The sequence below is a fragment of the Babylonia areolata genome, chromosome 10 (assembly GCF_041734735.1).
Source record: "Babylonia areolata isolate BAREFJ2019XMU chromosome 10, ASM4173473v1, whole genome shotgun sequence".
NCBI lineage: Eukaryota > Metazoa > Mollusca > Gastropoda > Neogastropoda > Buccinidae > Babylonia > Babylonia areolata.
This window is the reverse complement of record NC_134885.1, coordinates 6,183,235-6,210,734: the sequence shown is the minus strand read 5'-3', so window position 1 is coordinate 6,210,734 and position 27,500 is coordinate 6,183,235. Positions and strand designations below refer to the sequence as shown.

The window sequence follows — 27,500 nt, the reverse complement described above, 5'->3', positions numbered from 1 at the left end:
GTTGCAATAGTCTGTGTGACTTGACTCTATGTTGTTGTTTGTCTCTGTCTGTCTGTCTGTCTGTCTGTGTGTTTGTCCCTCTCTTTGTCTTTCTGTATCTGTCTCCGTCTGTCTGTCTGTCTCTCTCTCTCTCTGTTTGTCCCTCTCTTTGTCTTTCTGTATCTGTCTCCGTCTGTCTGTCTGTCTGTCTGTCTGTCTGTCTGTCTCTGTGTTTGTCCCTCTCTTTGTCTTTCTGTATCTGTCTCCGTCTGTCTGTCTGTCTGTCTGTCTGTCTGTCTGTCTGTCTGTCTGTCTCTCTCTCTCTCTCTCTGTTTGTCCTTCTCTTTGTCTTTCTGTATCTGTCTCCTCCCTCCGTCTGTCTGACGGTCTGCCTGTCCGTCTGTCCGTCTGTCCATTTGTCTGTCTGTCTGTCTGTCTGTCTCTCTCTCTCCCTTCTCTCTCCCTCTCTCGTTCTCTATATGTCTGTCTATCTATCTCTCTGTCTATGTGTATATATATCTGCCAGTCTGAAATGTATGTTTACGTGTTTATCGTCATAAAATCTCTCTCTCTCTCTCTCTCTCTCTCTCTATATATATATATATATATATATATATATGTGTGTGTGTGTGTGTGTGTGTGTGTGTGTGTGTGTGTGTGTGTGTGTGTGTGTGTGTGTGTGTGTGCGTGTGTGTATGTGTGTGTGTTTGTGTATGTGTACTCCTCCTCTTCTTCTTCCTCCTCCTCCTCCTCTTCTTCTTCTTCTTCTCTGTGGCTGTTCTTTTTTTTTTTTCCACAGAGTATTTTTCTTGGCGTTGGTATTCTTTGTGTTTTCTATTGTTTCTTTTCTTTCGTGTTATTTCTGTCACCGCCCCTTCACTCCCTCCCATTTCTGCCCTTCCTTCCCCCTTCCCCTGTCTCCCTCCCTTCCTTCCTTCCTTCCTTTCTTTCTTCCTTCCTTCCTTCCTCCCTTCCTTCCTTCCTTCCTTCCTTCCCCCTTCCCCTGTCTCCCTCCCTCCCTTCCTTCCTTCCTTTCTTTCTTCCTTCCTTCCTTTCTCCCTTCCTTCCTTCCTTCCTTCCCCCCTCAATCTTTCCTTCCTCCCTTCCTTCCTTCCTTTCTTCCTTCCTTCCTCCCTCCCTCAATCCTTTCTTCTTTCCTCCCTCCCTTCCTCATTAATTACTTCCTTCCTTCCTTCCTTCCTCCCTTTCTCCCTTCCTTCCTCCCTTCCTTCCTCCCTTCCTTCCTTCCTTTCTCCCTTCCTTTCTCCCTTCCTTCCTTCCTTCCTTCCTTCCTTTCTCCCTTCCTTCCTCCCTTCCTTCCTTCCTTTCTCCCTTCCTTCCTTCCTTCCTCCCTTCCTTTCTCCCTTCCTTCCTTCCTTCCTTCCTTCCTTTCTCCCTTCCTTCCTTCCTTCCTTCCTTTCTCCCTTCCTTCCTTCTTCCTTCCTTCCTTCCTTTCTCCCTTCCTTCCTTCCTTTCTCCCTTCCTTCCTCCCTTCCTTCCTCCCTCAATCCTTTCTTCTTTCCTCCCTCCCTTCCTCATTACTTCCTTCCTTCCTTCCTTCCTTCCTCCCTGCCCTTCCCTCCTCTCTCTCTCTCTCTCTGTGTCTCTGTATTTGTCTCTGTCTCTGTTTCTCTCCCTCTTTCTCTTTCTCTCTCTCCTGCTCTCTCTCTTTGTCTTTCTGTCTCTGTATTTGTCTCTGTCTGTCTGCCTGTCTCTTTCTCTCTCTCTCTCCCTCCCCCCCCCCCTCTCTCTCTCTGTCTTTGTATTTGTCTCTGTCTCTGCTTCTCTGTCTGTCTGTCTGTCTGTCTCTGTCTTTCTGTCTCTGTATTTGCCTCTGTCTCTGTCTGTCTGTCTGCCTCTCTCTCTCTCTGTGTCTTTATGTCTGTATTTGTCTCTGTCTCTGTCTGTCTGTCTCCCTCACTCTCTCTCTTTGTCTGTGTGCCTGTCTCTCTCTCTCTCTTTCTCTCTCTCTCTTTCTCTCTCCCGCTCTCTCTCTCTCTCTCTTTGTCTGTCTGCCTGTGTCTGTCTCTGTCTCTCTCTTTGCCTCTCTTTTCTTCCATTTTCTTTCTTTTGTGTGTCTTTATTTGTTCATTGATAGATTGGTTGGTTGAGTCATTTATCTATTTGCCTATTCATTCATTCATTCATTTTTATTTGATTTTTTTTTTCATCCATTCATTCTTGCGGGATGTTTTGTTGTTGTTTTTAAATGCCGTTCTTTCTCTGTCTCTGGACCTTGCGTTTGGAATGAACTTCCTCTTTCGCTTCGTCAGGTCTCGGCACTCAGCTCTTTCAAGTGTGGCCTTAAAACCCACCTCTTCACAAGATAGCCTCCCTCCCCTACCCCTTCCTTGTTTTCAGTTTCTTCAGTTTTAGAGTTATGCATGCGTGTGAATGACTGGTGTGAAAGCTCATAGATTTGTCTCTGCACAAGATTTTGCGCTGTATAGATATTATCATTATTATATGAAAAAAAAAAAAACATCTCTTAATTCTTATCGTTCTTGCAGGACATAACAGAACAAGGGACTACAACTCTTCGTCATCCTCGTCATCCAACACCAGCACCCTCCCCCACCCCCCACCCACCACCACCACCACCACCACCACCCCTGCACTCTCCTCTCCTTCCTTCGTTCTCCCCCCTGTCTCCCTCTCCCCTCCCCCCTCCCTCCCCCCCTCACCAATTCCCTTTTCAGGTTCTCCCACAGCTCGTAAACCCGATCTTCACCACCACCACCACCTCCACCTCAATCAACAACAACAACAACAAAAAAAACCCTCCACCATCTCCTCCACACCCACCAACCACTCTACCACTACTACCCCTCACCTCTCTCCTTCCTTCATTCTTTCTTCCCCACCCCTCCGCCCCCCTCACTCCCCCACACCCGCTCACACTCCCCTCCTCCTCCGCCCATTTCTTTTCAACTTTTCCCCATAACACCTAAAACCCATTTTCAACCACCACCTTCTCTACAACACCACCACCAACACCACAACCTTCACCACCACCACCTACATCACAACCACCACCACCTCTATCAACCGCCCACCCACCACCCACCACCTCCATCGCAACCACCTCAACCAACACCACCACCACCACCAACACCACCACCACCTCCACCTATCTCACCACCACCGTAACCTTCACCACCATCACAACCACCACCACAACCTCCACCACCACCACCTCCACCACCCACCCACACACCAACACACCCACCACCACCAATTCCACCCCACCACTAGCTCACCATGCAGATCGACTTCGAGCTTCTCTACCGCCTGGTCATAGCGGTGGACATCCTGCTGTGCGCGGCCATCATCGTCTGCAACCTCCTCCTCCTCCTCTCCATCCTCTTCTCCAAGCGCGCGCGGGCCCGCACGCGCAACGTGATGCTGGTGAGCGTGTGCGTGGCGGACCTGCTGGTGGGGGCCTTCACCCACCCGGTGTACATCCACTCCTATCACACGGGCACCCTCTTCCACTCGTGCGAGATGCACATCCTCATGCAGCTCATCGGTGATTACTCCCAGGTGTGTAGTGTGTGTGTGTGTGTGTGTGTGTGTGTGTGTGTGTGTGTGTTGGGAGTGGTGGTGGGTGTGAGGGTGGGGGTTGTGGGTGTGTTGGGGGTGGTGGAGGTGGGGGTGGGGGTGTGGGTGGGTGTGTGGAAGGGGGTGAAGGGTGTTTGTTTGTGTGGGGTAGGCGTCGGTGGAGGGGGTGGTGTGTGTGTTGGGGAAGGGTGTACCGGGTGTGGGGGGAAGGAGTGTGTGTGTGGGGGGGGGGGATGGGTGTGTGGGTTTGGGGGAATATGTGTTTGGGGGGGAGGCAGGGGTATATGTTGGAGGGAGGTGTAGGGGGGGAGAGATGTAGGGGGAGGGGTGTTGGTGGGGGGTTGAGTGTGTGTGTGTGTGGGGGGGGGGTAGGGTGGATGGGGAACGAGGGGGTGTGGGAGGGGGGGGTTGTGTGTGGGTGGTGTTGGGGGGGAGGTGTTTGGGGGAAGAGGGGGGAGAGGGTGTGTGGGAGGGTGTTTGGGGTATGGATATAGATAGATAGATAGATAGATAGATAGATAGATAGATAGATAGATAGATATAGATATAGATATATAAATAGATATAGATCTATAACATAATATATGTATATATGAATAATGTTAATTTTGTGTGTGTGTGTCTGTGTGTGTGTCTGTGTGTCTGTGTATGTCTGTGTCTGTGTGTCTGTGCCTGTGTGTCTGTGTGCACAGGACTTTGTGTGTTTCTGGACCCTGGTGACCCTGGGCACCACCTACATGTACCGGCTGGCCGCGGGGCGCTGGGGGTGGGGGAGCTCCCATATGCGGAGGTACGGCCGTCTGTCGCCCCCCGCCTCACGCTGTGACTCCTTCGTCCGCATCAGCAAAAAGGTAGGCACCCTCCTCACCACTTCCTTCTGTTCTCCTCTTTTTGACGATAAGATACGATAAGTTTGGTGTCATATAGTGTACCATGTCAAACTGATGCAAACTAGGCCTATCGGTTTGCTCTGCTTGGCCAAATTTCGCGCAGCTAACAGTGAAAAGACGACCCGTCTTGCCCGGTCCGCTCTTAGCCAATCAAACGCTTCTAAAAGCTATAAGCGCTGAATCATTCCTTTGACCAAGGCTCTCCACGCCATCTTGTCAGGTTTACGCTCTGTCTTGTTTTACGCTTTTTTTTGGCTATTAAGCGTATTCATTTGGCTTTATTTTGCTGCATGCAGCTTGTGTTTATTGTATTCTTACATTCTGTGTACCCGATTCGACTCGGCCCCCTCGAATCGTTCGTTAAGATTAATGTTATTCATCTTAAATTAGAGAAATTGGGGCAGGTTGCATTATCACCACATAGACAAGTAAACATCATGGAGACCATAACTGTATGATTTAAAAACAAAACCAAAAAAAAAAAAAAAAAAAAAAACACCAGCAGCTATAAGGAATATAATGAAGACACAAATGTAAAAACAATATCATACACACCGTTTCATACATACATTTAACAAATTACAGGTAACATTCTAAATGTAAAAAAAAGAAAGAAAGAATTAGTAAACATCATTTTGAATATAATTATGAGCATAGCATACTATATGGCACATTGATTATAGATACGATACGAATAGCTTTATTATCTCACAAAAGAGAAATTGCATCAGATTCAGCAAACAACATTAGACATAACTTGATTAAACAGGAGTAATAATCATGGGGGGTTTTTTTTCAAATAAAAGCATTTCACATATTGAAATATTGATAACGATGATCAGGGTTCATGGTGATGATGGTGATGATGATGATGATGATGATGATGATGATGATGATGATGATGGTGGTGATGATGATGGTGATGATGATGATGATGATGATGACGAGGAGGAGGAGGAGGAGGGAGATGATGGTGATGAGGAAACCGAAACCGAATCGAATGTAACCTTTACCCCCACACCCCTCTCTGTATGCAGGTAATGTTAATAGGGTAGCCATGTGTCGTAATGATCTACCCCCTCATCCCCCCGCCCACCTCTAACCACCCCCCAGGCCCCCCTCTCCCCCCCCCCCCTCCCCTCACACACACCCCCGTCTGTGTATCCAGGTAATATTAATGGGGTGGCCATGTGTCGTAATGATCTACCCCTCCATGTTAATGGGGTAGTAGCCATGTCTGGTGATGAGCTACCCCCCTCACCCCTATCTGTATGCAGGTAATGTGAATGGGGTGGCCATGTGTCGTAATGATCTACCCCTCCATGTTAATGGGGCAGTAGCCATGTCTGGTGATGAGCTACCCCCCTCACCCCTGTCTGTATGCAGGTAATGGGAATGGGGTGGCCATGTGTCGTAATGATCTACCTCTCCATGTTAATGGGGTAGTAGCCATGTCTGGTAATGATCTACCCCCCTCACCCCTCTCTGTATGCAGGTAATGTGAATGGGGTGGCCATGCGTCATAATGATCTACCCCTCCATGTTAATGGGGTAGCCATGTGTCGTAATGATCTACCCCTCCATGTTAATGAGGTAGCCATGTCTGGTAATGATCTACCCCCCTCACCCCTCTCTGTATGCAGGTAATGTGAATGGGGTGGCCATGTGTCGTAATGATCAACCCCCTCCCCCCCCCCCCCCCCCCCCCCCCCCCTCAACACACACACGCCCATCTCTGTGTGCAAGTGATAATATCATTAGGGTAGCCTTGAGTCGTAATGATCTACCCCCTCCACCCCCCACCCCCTCCACCCCCGCACCCCCCCCCACACACACACACCTTTCCCTGTATGCAGGCAATGTTTGTTCACCCCCCTGACCTTCCCCCTACACCCCTTCACCCCTCCACACACACACACACACCTCCCTGAATGCAGGTAATGTTAATGGGGTAGCCATGTCTGGTAATGATCTACCACACACACACACAGACCGACCTCTCTGCGAGTAGGTAATGTTAATGGCATGTCCATGTCTCGTAACAATCAACCACCTCACCACCCCCACCCCCAAACACACACACACACACACACACACACACACACACACACACACACACACACACACACACACACCTTTCTCTCTCTGCAGGTAATGTTAATGGGGTAACCAGGCGTCGTAGTGATGTACCCCTCATCCCCCCTAATGGGGTAGCCATGTGATGTAATGATCTACTCCATACACCCCCACCCTCCCACACCCCCTGTGTGTGTGTGTGTGTGTACAGGTCGCTGTGTGTGTGTGGGGGGGGGGGTAGCCATGTGTCATAATGATGTACCGCCTCAAATGGAGAAGCTATGTGTTGTAATAATCTACCTCTCTCTCTCCCCCCCCTCTCTCCCTCCCTCTCTCTCCCTCCCTCTTTCTCCCTCTCCCTCTCTCTCTCCCTCTCTCTCTCTCTCTGTGCGTTGCAGGCCCTGCTGGTCGGCTGGCCGTGGCTGGGCACTCTCCTCATCCCCATCCCCATCCTCATGTCCACCGTGGAGCAGAGGACGAGGGACGCCTTCTGGGACGAGACCTTCTGCCCTTTGCACACGCCTTTCCCCTCGCGCATGGTGGTCCTCGTGCTCGTCTTCTACTTGCCCATGGCCGCCATGCTCCTCCTCTGCGTCGGCCTGGCCCTCCTCATGCACTGGGACTCGGTCCACGCCAAGCACACCGCCAGGGCCAGGGCCCTCGCCTCGCGCCACGCGGGGGGTTCTGGGGGAGGGAGGGCTGTGGGGGTGGAGGGGGAGGAGGTTGGGGAGGAAGGGGGGGAGGAGGCTAACGGTGGTGGTGTGGAAGGCAAGGTGGTGTACAGAGGGGGAAGGGGTGGTGTTGGGGGTGAGCATGGGCTGATGGATCCTGAGCGGGTCTTCGACCACCACCACCACGCGGCTCTTGCCCAGGATGGCGGAGATGCCGACCGCCGACTCGCTTCTCCGCAGGGTGACACAGCCTTCCAGTCCTATGACGGCAACACCACCGCTACCACCACCACCACCACCACCATCCACACCCAGGACATAGACCCCAGCGTCACGCTCGTCAGCGGAAGAGGAGGAGGAGGAGGAGGGAGAAGAGAAGGTGGGGGTGCGGACGAGGACGCCGCTTCCGTCTCCGACCCTCTGGACCGGCCGGTGCACGTGCTGGTGCCCTTGCTGGTGACGGTGGTGTGCGCGCTGCCCCTGATGGTAGGCTGGTGGTTCTACAGCCAGATGGCGCGCGACACCGTCATCATCGTCTCGGTGACGCTCTCCAGGGTGTATCTGCTCCGCGCGGCGCTCCTCCCCGTGTCCTGGTTCGGGCTGCCCGAGCTGCGCACCGCCGCCTGCCGCCTGTGGGACAGGGTCAGCAGGCGAAGGAGGGCGTGGTCATCGTCGGAAACGAACCGCGAGACCGGGGAGTTCTCTGTGGCCTACACCACGCTGAGGGAGTCCAGGGACGCCCCAGGCTCTGCCTCTGACGGGGAGGAAGGTGGGAGAGGTGGGGAGGGGGGTGTCCGGAGACAGAACCCCTTTGATCCTAACTTCGTCAGGGTGTGAAGGTGGTCTGCTGGAGGGTTTTGGATGGTGGGTCCTGTCTGGTGGTGGGTCTTGTGTGGATGTCTGCTAGAGGTTCTTGTCTAGATGGGCCTGCTAGAGGATTGTGTCAAGGAAGGCTACAACAGGGTTTTAGGGAGCCTACTGGAGGATCTTGTATGAATGGGTCTGCTAGAGGTTCTTGTCAAGGAAGACTGGGGGGTCTTGGAGGTTCTTGTCTGGACAAGTATGCTAAAGGTTCTTGTCAAGGCTTCGACAGGGTGTGAGGGGGTCTGCTGGAGGGCCTTGTCTGGAGGGTCTTGTGTGGAGGATTTGCATGAATGGGTGTCCTGAAGGTTCTTGTCAAGGAAGGCTTTGACAGGGCGTGAGAGAGTCTGCTGGACGGTCTAGAAAAGAGGGTCTTGTCAAGAGGGTCACGTGTGGATGAGTCTCCTCGAGGTTCTTCGTCAGGGTGTGAAGGGATCTGCTGTAGGGTCTAGTATGGGGGTGTCTGCTGGAGGATTTTGTCAAGGAAGGTTTTGTCAGGGTGTGAATGAATCTGCTTGAAGGTCCTTTCCAGGAATGAATCTGTTGCTGGAGTCTTGTTTTGGAAGGCCTCGCCAGAGTGTAACTGCTTGGATGTTTGTTTGTTTGTATTTGTTGTTATTTCTTGTCAATTAGTCGAGTGACCTGCGTAGTTTTGAATCCCTTCGGTCCTGTTGCTCGGTCACAGTACAGGACACTGGTCTGGATGGGTGAGGGGGGTGTCTTGTAAGAAATTGGTTTCAGTGAAAACATAGAATCCCTTCGGTCGCACAGCCTGATCAGGGCATAAATTGTGAAGGTCCTTCTTTTCAAAACTTGTGTCACCTGGAAAATGAATGCCTTCAGGTCTATAGCTAGGTCAGGATAAAGCTCTGAGTGTTTCTTGTTGTCAGCAAGTCGTGTTATCTTATATTTCACACTGTTGACTTGTTGAACGCGATTGTCCGAACTATGTGTTGTGTTTGGACCTGTCTTTAACACCACAAAAGTTGAAGACATGTGTCCTGGGATACAAGGAGACCGTGTCATGCTAACCTGAAGGTGCTCGACGTTTTGTACATATCCAAATTCGGTTCTACAAACATTTTGTTTTTGTTTCCCCGCAGTTCGTTTGAACTCAAAAGCAGTCTGACTCAGCTCAGAAAGTGCTCAGAAGACGATTACCTCCACAAGAAGGAGCGCTATTTGGGGATTCGGGATGCGTTTCTCTCGCTGAATGACTGAACCTGTGATTTACAGCTTGTGTACAGACAGCTTCACACTGCAGTATTGTGTACGGTGGATGGGACATTAGACTGCTGCCACGAAAAAAAAAAAAAGGGGGGGGGGGGGGGCGCCGTCGCAGAATCGGTCAGGCGTTGGACTTCTCATCCATTATTCACCGTGATTAAGGTTCGAGTCCCCGTTCTGGCAAAGTGCTGTGTTTTGGGCAAAAGAACTTTACTCTGATTTTCTTCACTCGTCCCAAGTGTGAACTATTACCTGGTTTTGGTTGGGAGAGGGTTTGGTCCCCCGCCTTCCTATGCCGAGCGCTGGACAGTTGGTTTGACTCCATTGCCCTGGGGGGACCTGAAAGGCTGTGGGTGCTTTATCATTTAACCTGCTTTTTAACTGTGACGACTGAGCTGCTGAAGTGGAGACAGTGGTGGTAACAGAGACACTGCGGATAGTACTGCTCGGTGGTGTTGAGGTTTCATTCTCAGTGACAAAGCCTGAAGATTGTATTGCAAGGCATGTTGTTATGTTTGAATTTAAAAAAAAAAACAAAAAAAACTTGTCCAGAAATCTGTTTTGCAAAACTTGTTGTAATGTTGGAAACAAAAAAAAACAAAAAAAGAAAACCTGTCCAGAAGATTGGTTTGCTAGTCATGTCAAGTTTGAAATAATAAGAACCTTAAGAAGTGAGTTTCTTGTGTGTTGTGCTGAAGATATTCAAGTTGACTCTTCTTCTTCTTGTTGTTCTCCTCCTCCTCCTTCCTCCTCCTCCTCCTCCTCCCTCTTCTTCTTCTGCTTCTTCTTCCTCTTCTTCTTCTTTTCTTCTTCCTCCTCCTCCTCCTCCTTCTTCTTCTTCTTTTCCTCCTCCTCCTCCTCCTGTTTCTTCTTCTTCTTGTGCCGTGAGCGCCAACTGATTTGTCTTTGCTCTTGTTACCACTTGAAAAAAAAAAAGGTCCTCAAACTCTAGCAACCTGTAGAGTTAAAATGTGGAGTCAACAATATTCACAAAAAGTAAAGGACCGTTTGGGAACTTCCACAGTTTTCTTCTTGGGAGGGGAGGGGAGGGTAGGGGGTGGGGGGAGGGGGGGGTATGGTGAAACGAAGCAGAATTTTCAGACAAACAGCGTTGTGTATAGCCGGTGTAATGTGTACCACTCATCACCAGCGTTTCTTTCTAGCATTTGCACTTTTCCATTTTTTTAACAATGAAATTTCGCAACTAGTCGTTTATTAACCATTCGATAATTGTAAAATCGTGGCTGAAACATCGATTTGTTTTTAACGATACGTGTTTTTTCAAGCTATACGTGGTGCTTGTGTGACTGAGACTGCCGTTTTATATCTTCAATGACAGGTCAGTAGTAGACCATGATTATGCTGCCTGCAAACTTTTAATCATCTTTCCAGGTGTTTTTTGTCTTGTTTTGTTTTTCTTCTTTCTTTCTTTCTTTCTTTTTTGACGTTTTATGAAAACATTATGGTTGCTTTTATCCAATGGTCCTTAATCTTTCGGGGCCTCTGTACATGTATATTTTAAAAAAGAAAGACTCTATCTTGTGTCTTCGGTGAACGTGTTGGTAACTCAGTGTGTTTGTGAAGCTGATATGATAATGCTGTTTGAAATACTGTTGAAAGAACTAAGTTATCATTTACGTGTAACTGATATAAAATCATACTTTATGTAAACGAAGAACAGAGTTAACATTTACATGAAAATTAACATAATGCTGTAAGTAAATGGAGTTAACGTTTACATGTAAATAATGTATGTTTTATGTAAATAAATAACAAATGTTACCATTTACGTGTTATTAACATATGTTCTGTGTAAATGAAGAACAATGCTAACGTTTGAATGTAATCAAGACTTGCGCAATGTACATGTTGTTATGTTATTTTTGTCTCGAATGATGAAAACGTGCTGCTGTTGTTATTTCCTCATACTATTTTTGTTTTTGCAAAGCGCTTTGAGAGCATTGAAAACGCTATATAAACGTATAATTACTACCACTACCACTGCTACTACTGTTACTACTACTACTACTACTACTGCTGCTGCTGCTGCTGCTGCTACTATTACTACTGCTACTACTAAAAGGCTGTAAATCTATTCATCGTAAAACTTTATTTGATTGCCTTGTTGGCGAGATCTATATTCATCTCAAACGCACACTCAGTTTTAGGAATGCTGTTCTTATATCTGTTGTTTATCAATTTCAACTGCTGAGGCAGCTTCAGAAATTGTTGCCTTTCGCTTTCTCTCTGCCATCCACAAGACTACTGCCAACAGATCAGTATAGACACAGGCAGCGACTGTCGAAAAACAACTAGAAAGCTTTATGATGGTGTCTCTCCTTACACAAAACAACACAAAACAAACAAACAAACAGAAGAACAGAGAATAGAATGTTGTGAGCCCACGCGTACACGTATGGTACACACACACACACACACACACACACACACACACACAGCAATCTGAATGAAATCGAACGCTTAATGTCAAATATTCTGCTACATCGTATCATCTCTTTTTCTACATATATTTTGTATCATCTCTCTCCGACTTCAAAAATTCCCCATGAGAATGAGAATGGAAACGTGAATTACCTTTTGATTAAAAAAAAAAAAATTAAATTAAAAAAAAAAAAATGAGGGGTTGATCAACCTTCCAAATTTCGCAGTTCTTCACGGGTAAATTGTTTCCCTTTGGTCACACGAATGGCTGTCATTCTCCTCGTATTCTTTGATATATGTCCTGCGGCAAGATAAGTACCGCGAACTCGTCAGACATGTCACAAACGTGGATACTGTTTATAATAATAATAATGGACATTTGTTGAGCGCTTTCCTCCCTTAAAGAGAGCTCAAAGCGCTTTACAATAAACATTAAAAACACACACGCGCGCGCGCAATAACTCACAAAAGAAAGAAGAAGAAAAATAAGATTTAGCGCACAATAATATATAACAGATTCAGAGACTAATTACACACACACACACACACACACACACACACACACACACACACAACGAAAGAGAGAGAGAGTTTGCATGGGCTTATAACTGAAAAGGTATGGAAGATCTATGGATAGGCGTTTTCAAAAAGATGTGTTTATATCTATCTATCGATCTATCCATCTATCTATCTATCGATCGATCTGTCTGCCTGTCTGTCTGCCTGTCTGTCTGTCTATGCCTGTCTATCTATCTATCTATCTATCTATCTATCTTTAGTGGGCTTCATCAGGAGAAGCAAGTTAGAATAAGAGCCATTGACAAGGCTGACTCAGCCTCAGACTTTTATTTTGTTGTTGCTGTGTTTTTTGTGTGTTTTTTTGTTGTTGTTGTTTTTGTGGTTTTTGTTTTTTGGGTTTTTTTTCGAAGGCTTGAAGAACGAAATAAACCCAGTGGGAACTTGACCTGTCCCACTGTTCCAGCATATATACATATATGCTTGTGTGTGTGTGTGTGTGTGTGTGTGATATCAGAAGCAACTGCTGTTTGTCTGAGTTGCAACAAAATTAAGAATTATTTAGAAATTCAACTTTGTGGCTCTTGCACAGAAACAAACAGAATTTAAATTAAACTACTTTTGGCCTGTTGGCTTGCTTCTTGCCCGCATGTGGGGGAACATTCACAGCCTACAAAAACGTTCATGACGATCGTTGTGGAGTTTGGACATGACTTCTTTTGTATGTCGCTGATCTGCTGGAACTTGGGTATTTATTGTAGGGCGTATGGCGCTTGTTTTCTGGAACTATGGCGTTTATCGCAAGGAACTGTAGCATTCATTGTAGGAAGTATGGCTTTTATTGCAGGAAACTGTAGCTTTTATTGCAGGAACAATGGCGTTTATTGCAGGAAACTGTAGCTTTTATTGCAGGAACGATGGCGTTTATTGCAGGAACTGAAACATTTATTGTGGGAACTATGGAACTTGCTGTAAAAAACTGAAGCATTTATTGCGGGAACTATGGCCTTCATTGTAGGAACTGTAGCTTTTATTGCGGGAACTATGGCCTTTATTGCAGGAACTGAAACATTTATTGTGGGAACTATGGCCTTTATTGTAGGAACTGAAACGTTATTGCAGGATCTGAACATTTATTGCGGGAACTATGGCCCTTGTAAAAACTGAAGCATTTATTGCAGGAACTATGGCCTTTATTGTAGGAACAATGGCGTTTATTGCAGGAACTGAAGCTTTTTTTGTGGGAACTATGGCCTTTATTGTAGAAACAATGGCGTTTATTGCAGCAACTTAAGCTTTTTTGTGGGAACTGTGGCACTTAATATAGAAACTGTAGCATTTATTGTAGGAAGTATATAGCGTTTATTGAAAGGACAATGGCGTTTATTGCATGTACTGTAGCATTTATTGTAGGAAGTACATGGCCTTTATTGAAGGAACTATGTAGTAGGAAACCTTTCCCAACGGCTGTGAAGGCGGAAGAGGATGACCAAAGGGCAGGGCGAGCTCTTATCCTTGGCTGGAAGTCCCCCTAGGAGACGGAGCTCCGAAGAAAAAACCTGCACCTGCTGAGGCCGTCCTACACGTGGCAGTATCTGCACCTGTGGGACTGTGAGCGTCGGTAGGCGAGAGAGTGGGGAAGGGACTGCACAACTCCTCCTCACTAAAAAAAAATTTTTTTTTTTTTTTTTTTTTTTTAAAGTCACCTGTGCTGGTCAGGCAACCAGGCTAATGTCGGAATGCTGGCCATTGAGGAGAAGCGTGAGCGAAGGAAGCAGGGCTCAGCTTCTGGAGACGTTTTCCCTTGCAACACCTGTGGGAAGTGCTGCGCATCCAGAATCGGCCTCTTCTCCCATATGAGGACACACACCGACAGATAAGCCTGCCTGCCTACTCATCCGTCGGACCGACGGGAAACTCCATCATGGCGTTTATTCCAGGAACTGTGGCACTTTTTCAGTGTAAGAACTGAGGCGGCATTTATTGCAGTACATCGTTGGGTCGTCAGTATTCCGTCAGACTCAGGCAAGTTTTGTTCTTGTCTTATCTCATTAGCATTAACTCTCTCCATACGAACGGCGAAAGAGACGACGTTAACAGCGTTTCAACCCAATTACCATCATCAAAATATTGCAAGTGGAAGGTTCTTATACTGAAGAGGTGAATGTTGACAAAGAATACCACAATTCTGACGACGGAAGCTAAAGGTTGGGTCATTCAGACACCCACTGGACATCCGAGGGGTCTGTGTAGAGGAGAAGAGAGGACTGGCCGTACCGAGTGAGTTAAATAATATTAGAGCGTGCACACACTTGATCAGTTGTGTATGGTTTTGCCAGACTTGAATGTGCATGTATTTATTTTATGTATAGCTTTTATTATAAACACCAAGAACTCCCTGGCTGGGGGGGGGGGGGGGGGGTATGTTTGCTGTCAGTCGTTGTTATATTTTTTTAGACTTGCATTATTCGATTTTGGGGGTGAGGGGGATGGGACTGAATATGACAGAACGTGAATGATTCGTTGTTTTGCATGAGATACCGTTGGTTTGGTGTGAAACACTTGGCGTCTGTTGCCATTTCCTTTTGCTTTATTTCATCGTCCTCTTTGAATGGTTTTGAATGAAGGTAAATGGCCGTCTGTAAGTGCCTTCTTTTTCTTCAGCTCTCTCTGTCTGTCTCTCTCTCTCCCTCTGTCTCTCTCTGTCTCTCTCTCCCTTCCTCTCTCTGTCTCTCTCTCTCCCTCTCTCTCTCTCTCTCACTGTCTCTTTCTCTTCTCTCCCTCTCTCTCATCTCTGTCTCTCTCTCTCTCCCTCTCTCTGTCTCTGTCTCTGTCTATCTCTCCCTCTTTCCGTCCCTCACTCTTTCTCTTTCTCTTTGTCCCTCTCTCTGTCCTTCTCTTTTACTGTCGCTCTCTCTCTCTCTCTCTCTCTCTCTCTCTTTCTCTGACTCTCTCTGTGTCCATGAAACAGAACAGTTCATACGACAGATAAGTAACCGTGTGAAATAATGTCCCTGGTAGCGATGTTTGGGGACGTCCATTATATTATTTTTGTCATTGCTGCCCTGCTGTGTGAGGTGGTCCTGTCGCGTTGCTGACCATCTGTAATGTTTCTTTTGTGTACGTCGCGGCAAAACGATGTTCCAAGGAGCTCTGAAAATTAATGTGTTCTTGAATGTTGGACAATAGTTCTATGGTGAGCTTCAATCATGTGGTTCTCTCTCTTTGTTTATTTTTGGTTTTTTATTTTTTGTTTGTTTTTTGTTTGTTTGTTTGTTTGCTCGTTTGTTCTGTACTACCGTCAAGTTGAAGAAACCGCCATTTTAGCTACTAGTTGCATGATGATTTTTATTTAAATCATAATTTGTTGTTGTTGTTGTTGTGAGAGTGGTGGTGGTCGTCGTCATTACTTCCTTTCCTTTTTTCTTTTTTTTTTTCTGTTTAAGAGTTTATCAAGTCTGACCCATATTGATAGGAAATGCTTGATACACCAATGTGTTGATCGTTGTTGACAACTGTATAGCTTGGAGTTTGGAACATATTGCTCTTTCATACATTTATATAATTATGTGAACACAGAGAGAGAGAGAGAGAGAGAGAGAGAGAGAGTAATAAAATGATAAATGATACATCATACAACACATTACAACACACTACGAGACAAAGTTACTTAAAATCTCAAATGCTAGTTGGTGGGCAAGGTTTATGTTTATCACAGGTGTATTGATTTCAACCTGAGAACTCTAGGAAATATAACTTGTACAGGGAAAATCACTGTCGCAATTTCATTTCTTTTCTTCTTTTTTTTTTTTTTTTTTTTTTTTTTTTTTTTTAAAGCATGTATGTTCTTTGTACTCTTAATTTCCTTATACCCCCGCGTGTATGCCATAGACTGATGTAGTACGAATAATATACCAACCTTCTGGAAATCCTGTGCTGTATAATTAGTCTCTTCTGTCGCTAGTATGAATAGTATACCAACATTCTGGAAATTCTGTGCTATATATTTTGTTTCTTCTGTCGCTAGTATGAATAGTATACCAACATTCTGGAAATTCTGTGCTATATATTTTGTATTTTGTCTCTTCTGTCGCTAGTATGAATAGTATACCAACATTCTGGAAATTCTGTGCTATATATTTTGTCTCTTCTGTCGCTAGTATGAATAGTATACCAACATTCTGGAAATTCTGTGCTATATATTTTGTCTCTTCTGTCGCTAGTATGAATAGTATACCAACATTCTGGAAATTCTGTGCTATATATTTTGTATTTTGTCTCTTCTGTCGCTAGTATGAATAGTATACCAACATTCTGGAAATTCTGTGCTATATATTTTGTCTCTTCTGTCGCTAGTATGAACAGTATACCAACATTCTGGAAATTCTGTGCTGTATATTTTGTCTCTTCTGTCGCTAGTATGAATAGTATACCAACATTCTGGAAATTCTGTGCTGTATATTTTGTCTCTTCTGTCGCTAGTATGAATAGTATACCAACATTCTGGAAATTCTGTGCTGTATATTTTGTCTCTTCTGTCGCTAGTATGAATAGTATACCAACATTCTGGAAATTCTGTGCTATATATTTTGTCTCTTCTGTCGCTAGTATGAATAGTATACCAACATTCTGGAAATTCTGTGCTATATATTTTGTCTCTTCTGTCGCTAGTATGAATAGTATACCAACATTCTGGAAATTCTGTGCTATATATTTTGTATTTTGTCTCTTCTGTCGCTCTCTTTGTTTAGGGTATCCCTTCTTTCTTTCTATCGTTTTCTCTTCTTTTTTCTTCTTCTTTTTTTTTGGGGGGGGTCGGGGGGGGGTGGGGGGGCAATGGGGGGGGGGTTGTGGGGTTTTTTTTTCTTCCTTTTTTGTGCTTTGTCTTTCTGGTCCATTCACCTCTCTTTTGTTTTTTTTTTTTTTTCTGGTAAGCCTAAAATATGTTGTCCTCTTCTGGACTTGATGATTGTGTACCCTGATTATGTTGTATTACCCTGATTATCTTGTATTACCCTGAATATGTTGTATTACCCTGGTTATGTCGTATTACCCTGGTTATGTTGTATTACCCTGAATATGTTGTATTACCCTGTTGTATTCTCTCTTTACGCCATGGGTGTTTGAGGTGCCCTTCAGCAAGTTATATTTGTGTGTGTGTTTGTTATCATTTACCTGACTGCCGTAGTGATGAGGATTCGAAGACCCTTTTCGGCATGGCGTTGTGTCCTTAGGAAAAACACTTCACTCTGGTCGAAGACCTTTTTTTGGCATGGTGTTGTGTCCTTAGGAAAGGCACTTCACTCCGGTCGAAGACCTTTTTTTGGCATGGCGTTGTGTCCTTAGGAAAGACACTTCACTCTGGTCGAAGACCTTTTTTTGGCATGGCGTTGTGTCCTTAGGAAAAAACACTTCACTGCGGTCGAAGACCTTTTTTTGGCATGGCGTTGTGTCCTTAGGAAAAACACTTCACTCCGGTCGAAGACCTTTTTTTGGCATGGTGTTGTGTCCTTAGGAAAAAACACTTCACTCCGGTCGAAGACCTTTTCTTGGCATGGCGTTGTGTCCTTAGGAAAAACACTTCGCTCCGGTCGAAGACCTTTTTTTGGCATGGTGTTGTGTCCTTAGGAAAGACACTTCACTCTGGTCGAAGACCTTTTTTTTTGCATGGTGTTGTGTCCTTAGGAAAGGCACTTCACTCTGGTCGAAGACCTTTTTTTGGCATGGCGTTGTGTCCTTAGGAAAAAACACTTCACTCCGGTCGAAGACCTTTTTTTGGCATGGCGTTGTGTCCTTAGGAAAAAACACTTCACTCTGGTCGAAGACCTTTTTTTGGCATGGTGTTGTGTCCTTAGGAAAGACACTTCACTCCGGTCGAAGACCTTTTTTTTGGCATGGCGTTGTGTCCTTAGGAAAAAAACACTTCACTCCGGTCGAAGACCTTTTTTTGGCATGGTGTTGTGTCCTTAGAAAAAAACACTTCACTCCGGTCGAAGACCTTTTTTTGGCATGGCGTTGTGTCCTTAGGAAAGACACTTCACTCCGGTCGAAGACCTTTTTTTGGCATGGCGTTGTGTCCTTAGGAAAGACACTTCACTCCGGTCGAAGACCTTTTTTTGGCATGGTGTTGAAGTGACTGACCCGATGACATGGGACATTTGTTTTTATTTCTGTTTTTCTCTCCCTTCTTTTTTTCTTCTTTTTTTCTCTTTTTCCTTCTTTTTTTCTTTTTTCTTTTTTTCTGTTTTTCTTTCTTTTTTCCTTTTTTTTTTTCTCTTTTTCTTTTCTTTTCTTTTCTTTTTTTTTTTTTTTGCCATGTAGAGATGACTAAATGGATGTTTTTTTACTTCGCCCTGCTGGTATGTGTTTTACAAGTTCGCATTTTAAATGTGAGGGGGGTTTTTTTTGGGTTTTTTTTAAACTGACTGCTGTTGTATAGCATAATATTTTGTGTTTTAAAAATTGAGTGCTGATTTTTTTTTTTTTTTTGCTCTTGTGGAATTTCATTAATTAAAATGTGCTTTTTTTTTTGTTGTTGCTATTAATGACTTGTTTGGGTTATGTTTTATTGTAAATCTGAGTGCTGATTACTGCTCTTGACTGCTCTTGTGGAATTTCATGAATTTAAAATATGGTTTGTTGCTTGTGTACCGTTCTTTAATGACTTGTTTGTTTTGTTATGTATGCGTGTACTGCTGCTTTGTTGGTGAGCGTGTATGCCGCGGTCATTGTTTGTTTCTTGATTTTGTTGTTCATGTGCGTATAAAAAAAAACGATGCTGGAAAGCGAATGGTTGTCATAGATATTTGACGTGGAAACCCCTTGCTGTTCATGAAGTTTCGTTCTTGGGAATAAAACTGTTCAATTGTGATTTTGGTCTTTCTGCCTTCTCTTCTTCTTCTTCTTCTTCTGCTGCTGCTGCTGGTGGTGGTCTGTGCGTGTGTTTGTGTGTGTGTGTGTGTGTGTGTGTGTGTGTGTGTGTGTGTGTGTGTGTGTGTGTGTGTGTGTGTGTGTGTGTGTGTGTGCCCTCCCCCTCTGTCTGTATGTGTGTGTTTGTCTCTCTCTCTCTCACTCTGTCTCCCTTCATTTTGTCTTCTCTCTCTCTCTTTCTCTCATTCACTCCTTCTATGTCTCCTTCTCTCTCTCTCTCTCTCTCTCCCGCTCTCTTTGTCTGTCTTATCTCTGTATGCGTCTGCTTCTTTCTTCCTCAATCTCACTCTCTGTCGTAAGTGAGACTGAGACTACACGTATAGCAAGCACTGTCACAAAGGAAATGATTTTTTTTTTTTCTGCAGTTCGAGCGAACGTTTCTTTTCTTGTAGAAATACTGATGTCATTCCACAACACACACACACACACACACACACACACACACACACACGCACGCACACACACACACACGCACGCACGAACGCACGCACGCACACACACACACACACACACACACACACACACACACACACACACACGCACGCACACACACACACACGCACGCACGAACGCACGCACGCACGCACACACACACACACACACACACACACACACACACACACACACACACACACACATTGAGAATAGAGGGGTGGGAAAGGCAGTGAATAGATTAGCCAAAGGTGGTTTTACGTCTAAAATCATAATTGAGAATAGACTATAGATTAAACAAGAGAACGAAAATACACAGACACACAGACACAGAGAGAGAGACAGAGAGGGGGAGGGGGGGGGCTGGGGTGGCGGGGGGTCGGAGGGGGGGGGTCGGGGGGGGGGGGGGAGAGAGTGAGAGAGAGAGAGTTCTTCATGTGTTATCCAGTCGGAGGCAGATAATGCCAGGGGAGACTGCTCCCACTCTCATGCTGTTTCCATGACGTCAGGTTGTTCATGAGTTACGTCCCTTTATCCGCCAAAGTTTCCGCCTTCATTCTTAATAATTATACACAAATTAGGGGGTGGGTGGGGGGGGCAGGGGAGGGGAGAAATCACCTTATTTGATTTTCAGAAAATCATAATCTGAAGCATTAGTATTGGATACTTTGGTGAATATTGATGGTTCATAAGAGTGCGTGTGGATGGGTAGAGAGAGGGGTGGAGGGTGGGGGGGCAGGGGGCGGGGGGGCATTTTGTGACGATGCTATGATAAATGTGGAGCTAATAGACTGAACCTTCACACACACACACACACACACACACACACACACACACACACACACACACGTCCTGAACAGACACAATAAACATACGATTTTGTTCCCGAAATAATCACAAATACCGAAAGGGCATTTACAACTTTACTACAGCCTCCTCATCAGTTCAATTTATCCAAGAACACTAAAATATTGCTCAGGAATTAGTTAAAACCAAACACATCAATACAGTTTCTATCAATGAAGGTTACGATAACTACAATTTAAATTGCATACATCATTTCGTAGTAAATTCAAACAGTTCGGCAGTACATATTTCAAACACATGTGCAACGGATTCGATTCTTCCTCAATTCTTCTGAATCCATTCATTTATGACTCATCGGTGTGCACTTCATGAAAACGTGGTATGCTTTTTATATCGTCAGTGCTGGCAAGAATAGAATACGAAAATACAACAATCAGTTCTGTGTACAATCTTCAACAGAAAGAATGACATCAAAATATCTTTCACGACTCATATACACAGATGGACTATCTTGACAGTGCTAAGTTTGCACTAACTTTCCAAGTCCAAGGAATTTGCGTAGATTTATTTTGACAATTGTTTACACTAAAAACATTCATGCACTGCTGAGATTGCAACCCACCCAGTTCTTTTTCCGGGACACCATTTTGGGCCAGAAGTCAGGTGAGACTGGTTATCTTGGATTTGAGCAACATAGTTCCTCCGTGTGTGTGTGTGTGTGTGTGTGTGTGTGTGTGTGTGTGTGTGTGTGTGTGTGTGTGTGTGTGTGTGTGTGTGTGTGTGCCTACTTACACGCATGATTGTGCGTGTGTATGTATGTATGTATGTATGTATGTACGTGTGTGTGTGCTTACAGTTGCGAAGAATGTCCATGTTTGTTGATTCTTCATATTCATCATGATACCCTGTAGCCAGTCGCATATAGTCCACATCGTGCTTCCTAACGTTGTAAAATACATTACATTGAATACAAAACAAAAGAAACAAAACAACACCCCCCCCACCCCCCACCCCCCAAAAAATCCGTTTCTTCCCTCATACATACATGCTGAAGAAAATTTCCACAGGGCGTTTTCAAACATGGTATGAATCCGCAGTTACTGGGGTATTTTCGAAAAAAACAAAATGAATATAGAGCAAAACCTCATTGTCTACAGACCATGGTTCTGTCTCTGTTAATGCGACTGCCCCAAAGAATGCCACACATAATTCTACTCCCGCCAACATAACGCATCCATACTTGGTCAGAAGTTAGCTTTTTGTTTGTTTTTTTGTTTGTTTTGTTTTTGTGCGCTTGCAGTTGACTTCATCAAGTTTTTCCGCCTTATAGATATTATCATTATTAGTAGTAGCTCTCTTTTATGTATTTATCAATTATTTATTTATTTATTTATTTATTTACTTATTTCTTTTTATTTTTTTTATTTTTTTATTTTTTTATTTTGTTTTGTTTTGTTATTTTATTTTATTATTTTATTTTTCAAGGCCTGACTAAGCGCGTTGGGTTACGCTGCTGGTCAGGCATCTGCTTGTCAGATGTGGTGTAGCGTATATGGATTTGTCCGAACGCAGTGACGCCTGCTTGAGCTACTGATACTGATACTGATACTGAAAATTAGTCTTGTGGTTCAGTTCTGTCAATCATGTTAGTTTCTTGGTTCAGTTCTATCAAGCATGTTTCGCGCGTACAACTTTTCTTCCACCTAAAGAAGGCACTGCATTCAGGTAAATTATCCAGTTCTGACAACCCAATATCTGCAAGCCGAGTTCAAGTTAGTGTTCACACACAAGACCTGTTGTTAATTCTATCCAAAATGACACAATAACACAAGAGCTCCAGTAAGCAACTAGTACACACTCAGAACTGACATGGAGCAAATAAATGACCCAACTGCGTCCACTCACTAATCTACACTGATAACTAAAACAAATTGTTGGTCGAGTTCGATTGTGTACTGCGTTTACTGTGAAGAATTGTCATATTCATAGAATATTCAGAGGCATCATATGTGGGTCTAAAGTCATCTTAAAAGTGACTTTTTTTTTCTCTATAACCTACATGCAATATTCAGAAGCGTGATATACAGGTCTAAAATGATGTTAGCCTCACCTCATTATGTATGAAATCATTTTATTGGTCGTGTCAAAAGTGTCTTTCTCTGTTTCCTGCATGCAGTATAGATGATGCATGTAAACTCTCCTCTTCCCTCTCTCCCATGTTAAACGTTCTCACAGGCATGATTATATTGGTCTGGTCTGGAGTCATTTGAGTCATTTTTAAAAGGTTTTTCTTTCCTATCACCTGCATACATTATGGGTAATATATGTAAATTCTCTTCTACCTCTTCTTCCCCATATATTGACGTGTTGTTGTTTTTTTGGGGGGGGAGGGGGTTTGTTGGTGTTTTAACAGGCGTCGCTATATACAGGTCTAAAGTGATACTAACACTTACTGTTGTCTGCAACCCACACTCAGTACAGTGCACGTGGAAAACTATGGACAAAGAGCAAGATGGCAGAATGGTTAAGACGCTTATCTGCTAATACAGTGTCCTTGAGGGTCTGGGTTCGAATCCCACTCTCGCCCTTTCTCTCACGTTTGACTGAAAAATGAAACCGAGCGTCAATATACGTATAGCCCCAGTCATTCGGATGACACGATCTTCTTCTTCCTCGTTCGCCTCCCGTTAGATGAGCAGCCCGGTGTCCTCGATGAAGGCTGCCGTCCGTCGCAGCTCCTCCAGGGTGCCGTACAGTTTGGCTTTCCACTGCTGTCGGTGTTGGCCGTTAATATACGTAAAGCACCACTCATTCGGATGAGACGATAAACCGAGGTCCCTGGCGCACTGGAAAAGAGCCCGTGGCAGCAAAAGTGTTGTCCTCTGGTGTAATTCTGTCAAAGAAATCCACTCTGATAGGTGAAAAGAACCATCATATGTATGTGGCCTGACGAGCGCGCTGTATTACGCTGCCAAGCAGATGTTGTGTGGCGTATATGGATTTGTCCGACCGCAATGACGCCCTTTTTAGAATCTGGACCGAAGCTTCGGACAGCCCCAGAGAACGCTGCCTGCCCCGTGCAATGCATCCCACATTACCTGCCGGACAGCAAAAGGCCCTGCTGCTCTCTGTAGGGAGCCTCGATGATGAGCTTGCCGCCGTCCGTGAAGAAGGCCTTGACGGTCAGCGGGTCCACCGTCTCGGGCAGCGTGTGCTCGCGGCTCATCTCCCGGCTGCTGGAGCGGTTCCCGACCTTCTCCTCCCGCCTGGCGCACACCAGCACGCGCCGGTCCTGAGTCTTCACCGTCAGCTCCTCGGGCCGGAAGTCCTCGATGTCCACCTCCAGCTGGAACTTGCCCGGGTCTGAGGAGGAGGAGGGGGAGGGCGCCTCTGGAGAACTCATTCCGGACATCCCGTTCAGGGCGGCGCCTTGGTGGTGGTGGTGGTGGTGGTGGTCGAGAGGTGGTGGCTGCTGGTTGGACAGAGACCGGAAGGAAGGCCCTGTGACAGAAAACCCGGGCAGCTCCGGACTGGAGTCGTCGCCCTGGAAGCTCTGCGAGGGCGGAAACCCGGAAGACATGTTCTGACGAGGCTGATGCGAGGGCGCTGAGGTCGACGCGAAAGCTGGAACCGTGTCCGGCTGCGGGCAGTTCTGCTGATACGGAGCTGACACGGGCTTGACGCCTGAGGGTAAGCCGGGGTCAGGACGCTGGTAGGTCGGCACGACGGGATCAGAACGCTGGTAGGTCGGCACGACAGGCTCGGGGCGCGGGGGTTGGTAGGGCGGAAGATCGGGCTCTGACGGAGGCAGACCGGACTCCTGATGCTGCGGGTAAAAGGAGGAGGACGGAGGAGCAGGAGGATCATCAGACCCCGGCTGGAAGGAGGTCTGGTAACTGCTCGAGGAGCTGGAAGAGGAAAACGACTGCTGCTGCAAGGGAGGGATGGTGGTGGTTGCGGTGTTGGTGGTGTTGGCAGCAGCGGAACAACCCTGGGGTCCTGGTTTCAAGGAAGGGAAAGCCATGGTTTCTTTCAGACTGTTGAAGACGGACAAAGGTAGCGGGGCCTCCACGGTGAGGATCCCATCAGCGCCCATGATGCACTGCAGGGTGAGGGGGTCCAGCTGGCTGGGGACGCGCACCTCCCGGCTGTAGTGACGGCTGAGGGACGAACCCCCTTCCTCGGCCAGGTGCCGTGCAGACACGGAGACCTTGCTGGCGTCCATCTTCACAGACACCTCCTCGGGCCGGTACTCCCGCACGTCGAACGTCACCTGGTACACAGCACGGCGACAGGGTGGTCAGGGTGGTCCGGGTGGTCAGTAATGAACAGGGATGATCCGAGAGGTTAGGTGTGTTTTGGGGTGTTTACGGGTAGTCAGGGGTGACCAGACATGGCTAGTCATGGTTAGGGAGGGTCAGGGGTGGTTAGGGGTGGTCAGGGATGGTTAGGGAGGGTCAGGGGTGGTCAGGGGTGGTTAGGGATGGTCAGGGATGGTTAGGGATGGTTAGGGATGGTCAGGGGTGGTTAGGGAGGGTCAGGGGTGGTCAGGGATGGTTAGGGGTGGTTAGGGGTGGTCAGGGATGGTCAGGGATGGTTAGGGGTGGTCAGGGGTGGTTAGGGATGGTCAGGGGTGGTTAGGGGTGGTTAGGGAGGGTTAGGGGTGGTTAGGGAGGGTCAGGGGTGGTTAGGGATGGTTAGGGATGGTCAGGGGTGGTTAGGGAAGGTCAGGGGTGGTCAGGGATGGTCAGGGGTGGTCAGGGGTGGTTAGGGAGGGTTAGGGGTGGTCAGGGATGGTTAGGGATGGTTAGGGAGGGTCAGGGGTGGTCAGGGATGGTCAGGGGTGGTCAGGGATGGTTAGGGGTGGTTAGGGAGGGTCAGGGGTGGTTAGGGAGGGTCAGGGATGGTCAGGGATGGTTAGGGAGGGTCAGGGGTGGTCAGGGTGGTTAGGGAGGGTCAGGGGTGGTTAGGGAGGGTCAGGGATGGTCAGGGATGGTTAGGGAGGGTCAGGGGTGGTTAGGGAAGGTCAGGGGTGGTCAGGGATGGTCAGGGGTGGTCAGGGGTGGTTAGGGAGGGTTAGGGGTGGTTAGGGGTGGTTAGGGAGGGTCAGGGGTGGTTAGGGGTGGTTAGGGGTGGTCAGGGGTGGTTAGGGAGGGTCAGGGGTGGTCAGGGATGGTTAGGGGTGGTTAGGGATGGTCAGGGGTGGTTAGGGGTGGTTAGGGGTGGTCAGGGATGGTTAGGGAGGGTCAGGGATGGTTAGGGGTGGTTAGGGATGGGCAGGGGTGGCTAGGGAGGGTCAGGGGTGGTTAGTGGTGGTCAGGGATGGTTAGGGAGGGTCAGGGATGGTTAGGGAGGGTCAGGGGTGGTTAGGGGTGGTTAGGGATGGTCAGGGGTGGTTAGGGAGGGTCAGGGGTGGTTAGGGGTGTTCAGTGATAGTGAGGGGTTGTCAGAGAATGTCCGAGTTGGCCAGAGATGGTCAGAGTGGTTAGGGATGGTTAGGGGTGGTCAGGCGTGGTCAGGCGTGGTCAGTAATGAACAAGGATGGTTACATGTGGTCAGGGTGGTTATGGATGGTTAGGCATGTTTAGGAGTGGTCAAGCATGGTCAGTGGTGGTCAGGGGTAGTCAGAGATGGTCAGGGATGAATTGGGATGGCTAGGGGTGGTCATGTGTGGTTAGGTGTGGTCAGTGATGTACATGGATGATCGAGAGTGGTTTAGGGTGGTCAGGCATGGTTAGTGATGGATAGGGATGGTCAGGGCGGTATGGGGTGATCAGGGGATGTTCGGGGTGGTCATTCATGGTCAGTGATGAACAGCGATGAAGAGAAATGGTCAGTGATGAGCAGGGCTGGTAAGAGATGGTCAGTGATGAAGATATATGGTCAGATATGAACAGGGATGGACAGAAGAATGTCAGAGATGGTCAGAGATGGCCAGTGATGAACAGAGATGGTCACAGAACGTCAGAGGTGGTCAAAGATGGTAAAATGTGGTCAGAGGTGGTCAGATATGGTCAGAGGTGGTCAGAAATGATCAGAGATGGTCAGTGATGAATAGGGGTGGTCTAGCACCTACTGCTTGGGGGGCATACTGTCCTCCCTTCGGATCCTAGTTTGGGGCTTGGGGAGCTGAGATGCTGGGAATACCTTGTAGTTTGAGAACCAGTAGTAAAACACAATACAATACAATACAATACAACACAATAAAATGCAACACAACGCTACGCGACGCGACACATTGCAATACAATACAATACAAGACTATACAATACAATACAAAACTTTACCCAAGACGTCAGCAAACAAATACACACTAACACCACCAAAACCGAACACCAACAAACAACAACACCAATATCAAGACCACAAACAACAACACACTAACACCACCAACACCAACACCAACAAACAACAACACCAATATCAAGACCACCAACAACAACAGTACTAACAACACCACCAACAACACCAACAATACACCACCACCACCAACAACAACAACAATAACAACACCAACAACACTAACACCAACACCAACAACACCACAAACACCAACAACAACACACCAACACCAACACCATTAACAACACCACCAGCACCACCACCAACAATAACAACACCACCACCACCAACACCAACACCAACAACACCACCACCAACAACAACAACACCAACACCACTGCCAACACCAACACCAACACCAACAACACCAAAAACAACAACAACACTACCACCAACAACAACACCAACACCACCACCAACAACACACCAACACCACTAACACCACCACCAACACTACCACCACCACCACCAACAACAACAACAACAACAACACCAACACTCACCCTGAACACAGGACTGCCTTCCTCATTCTCCATCACCATGTTCTCCCAGTAATCTTCACCACAACCACCACCACCACCAGCAGCAGCAGTGCTCGTTTCCAGCTGCCGACCCTGCGACCCCACCCCCACCCCGAGGTTCGAGGGGGCCCCGGCGGCGCCCCCCTGCATCCCGTCCCCCCCAAGGTTCGAATCCCCGAGATCAGCGTTGTCTTTGAGACCCAGTGCGTCGGCGTCTGGTCTGAGGAGAAAGAACTGCTGCCTCA

At 46.7% G+C, this 27,500-nt stretch overlaps 2 protein-coding genes across 3 annotated transcripts in view; one reads left to right on the top strand and one right to left on the bottom strand.

The window, feature by feature from the left end:
• The first annotated feature begins 2,820 nt into the window (after nucleotides 1-2,820).
• On the top strand, nucleotides 2,821-9,368 carry LOC143286418 (uncharacterized). The gene is made up of 3 exons (XM_076593978.1): nucleotides 2,821-3,522; nucleotides 4,233-4,391; nucleotides 6,905-9,368. The coding sequence occupies exons 1-3, from the start codon at nucleotides 3,241-3,243 to the stop codon at nucleotides 8,012-8,014; spliced, it is 1,551 nt and encodes a 516-aa protein (XP_076450093.1). The 5' UTR covers nucleotides 2,821-3,240; the 3' UTR covers nucleotides 8,015-9,368.
• A 13,409-nt stretch (nucleotides 9,369-22,777) lies between these two features.
• Nucleotides 22,778-27,500, bottom strand: part of LOC143286748 (uncharacterized) — a 41,007-nt gene continuing 36,284 nt past the window's right edge. For both annotated transcript variants that reach the window (XM_076594478.1, XM_076594479.1), the window contains exons 2-3: nucleotides 27,238-27,500; nucleotides 22,778-24,665 (exon numbers count right to left, since the gene is read on the bottom strand). The exon at nucleotides 27,238-27,500 is cut by the window's right edge and continues 415 nt beyond it. In XM_076594478.1, coding sequence (XP_076450593.1) covers nucleotides 23,487-24,665; nucleotides 27,238-27,500 — 1,442 coding nt within the window. In that variant the 3' untranslated portion in view covers nucleotides 22,778-23,486. The remainder of the gene's footprint in view (nucleotides 24,666-27,237) is intronic.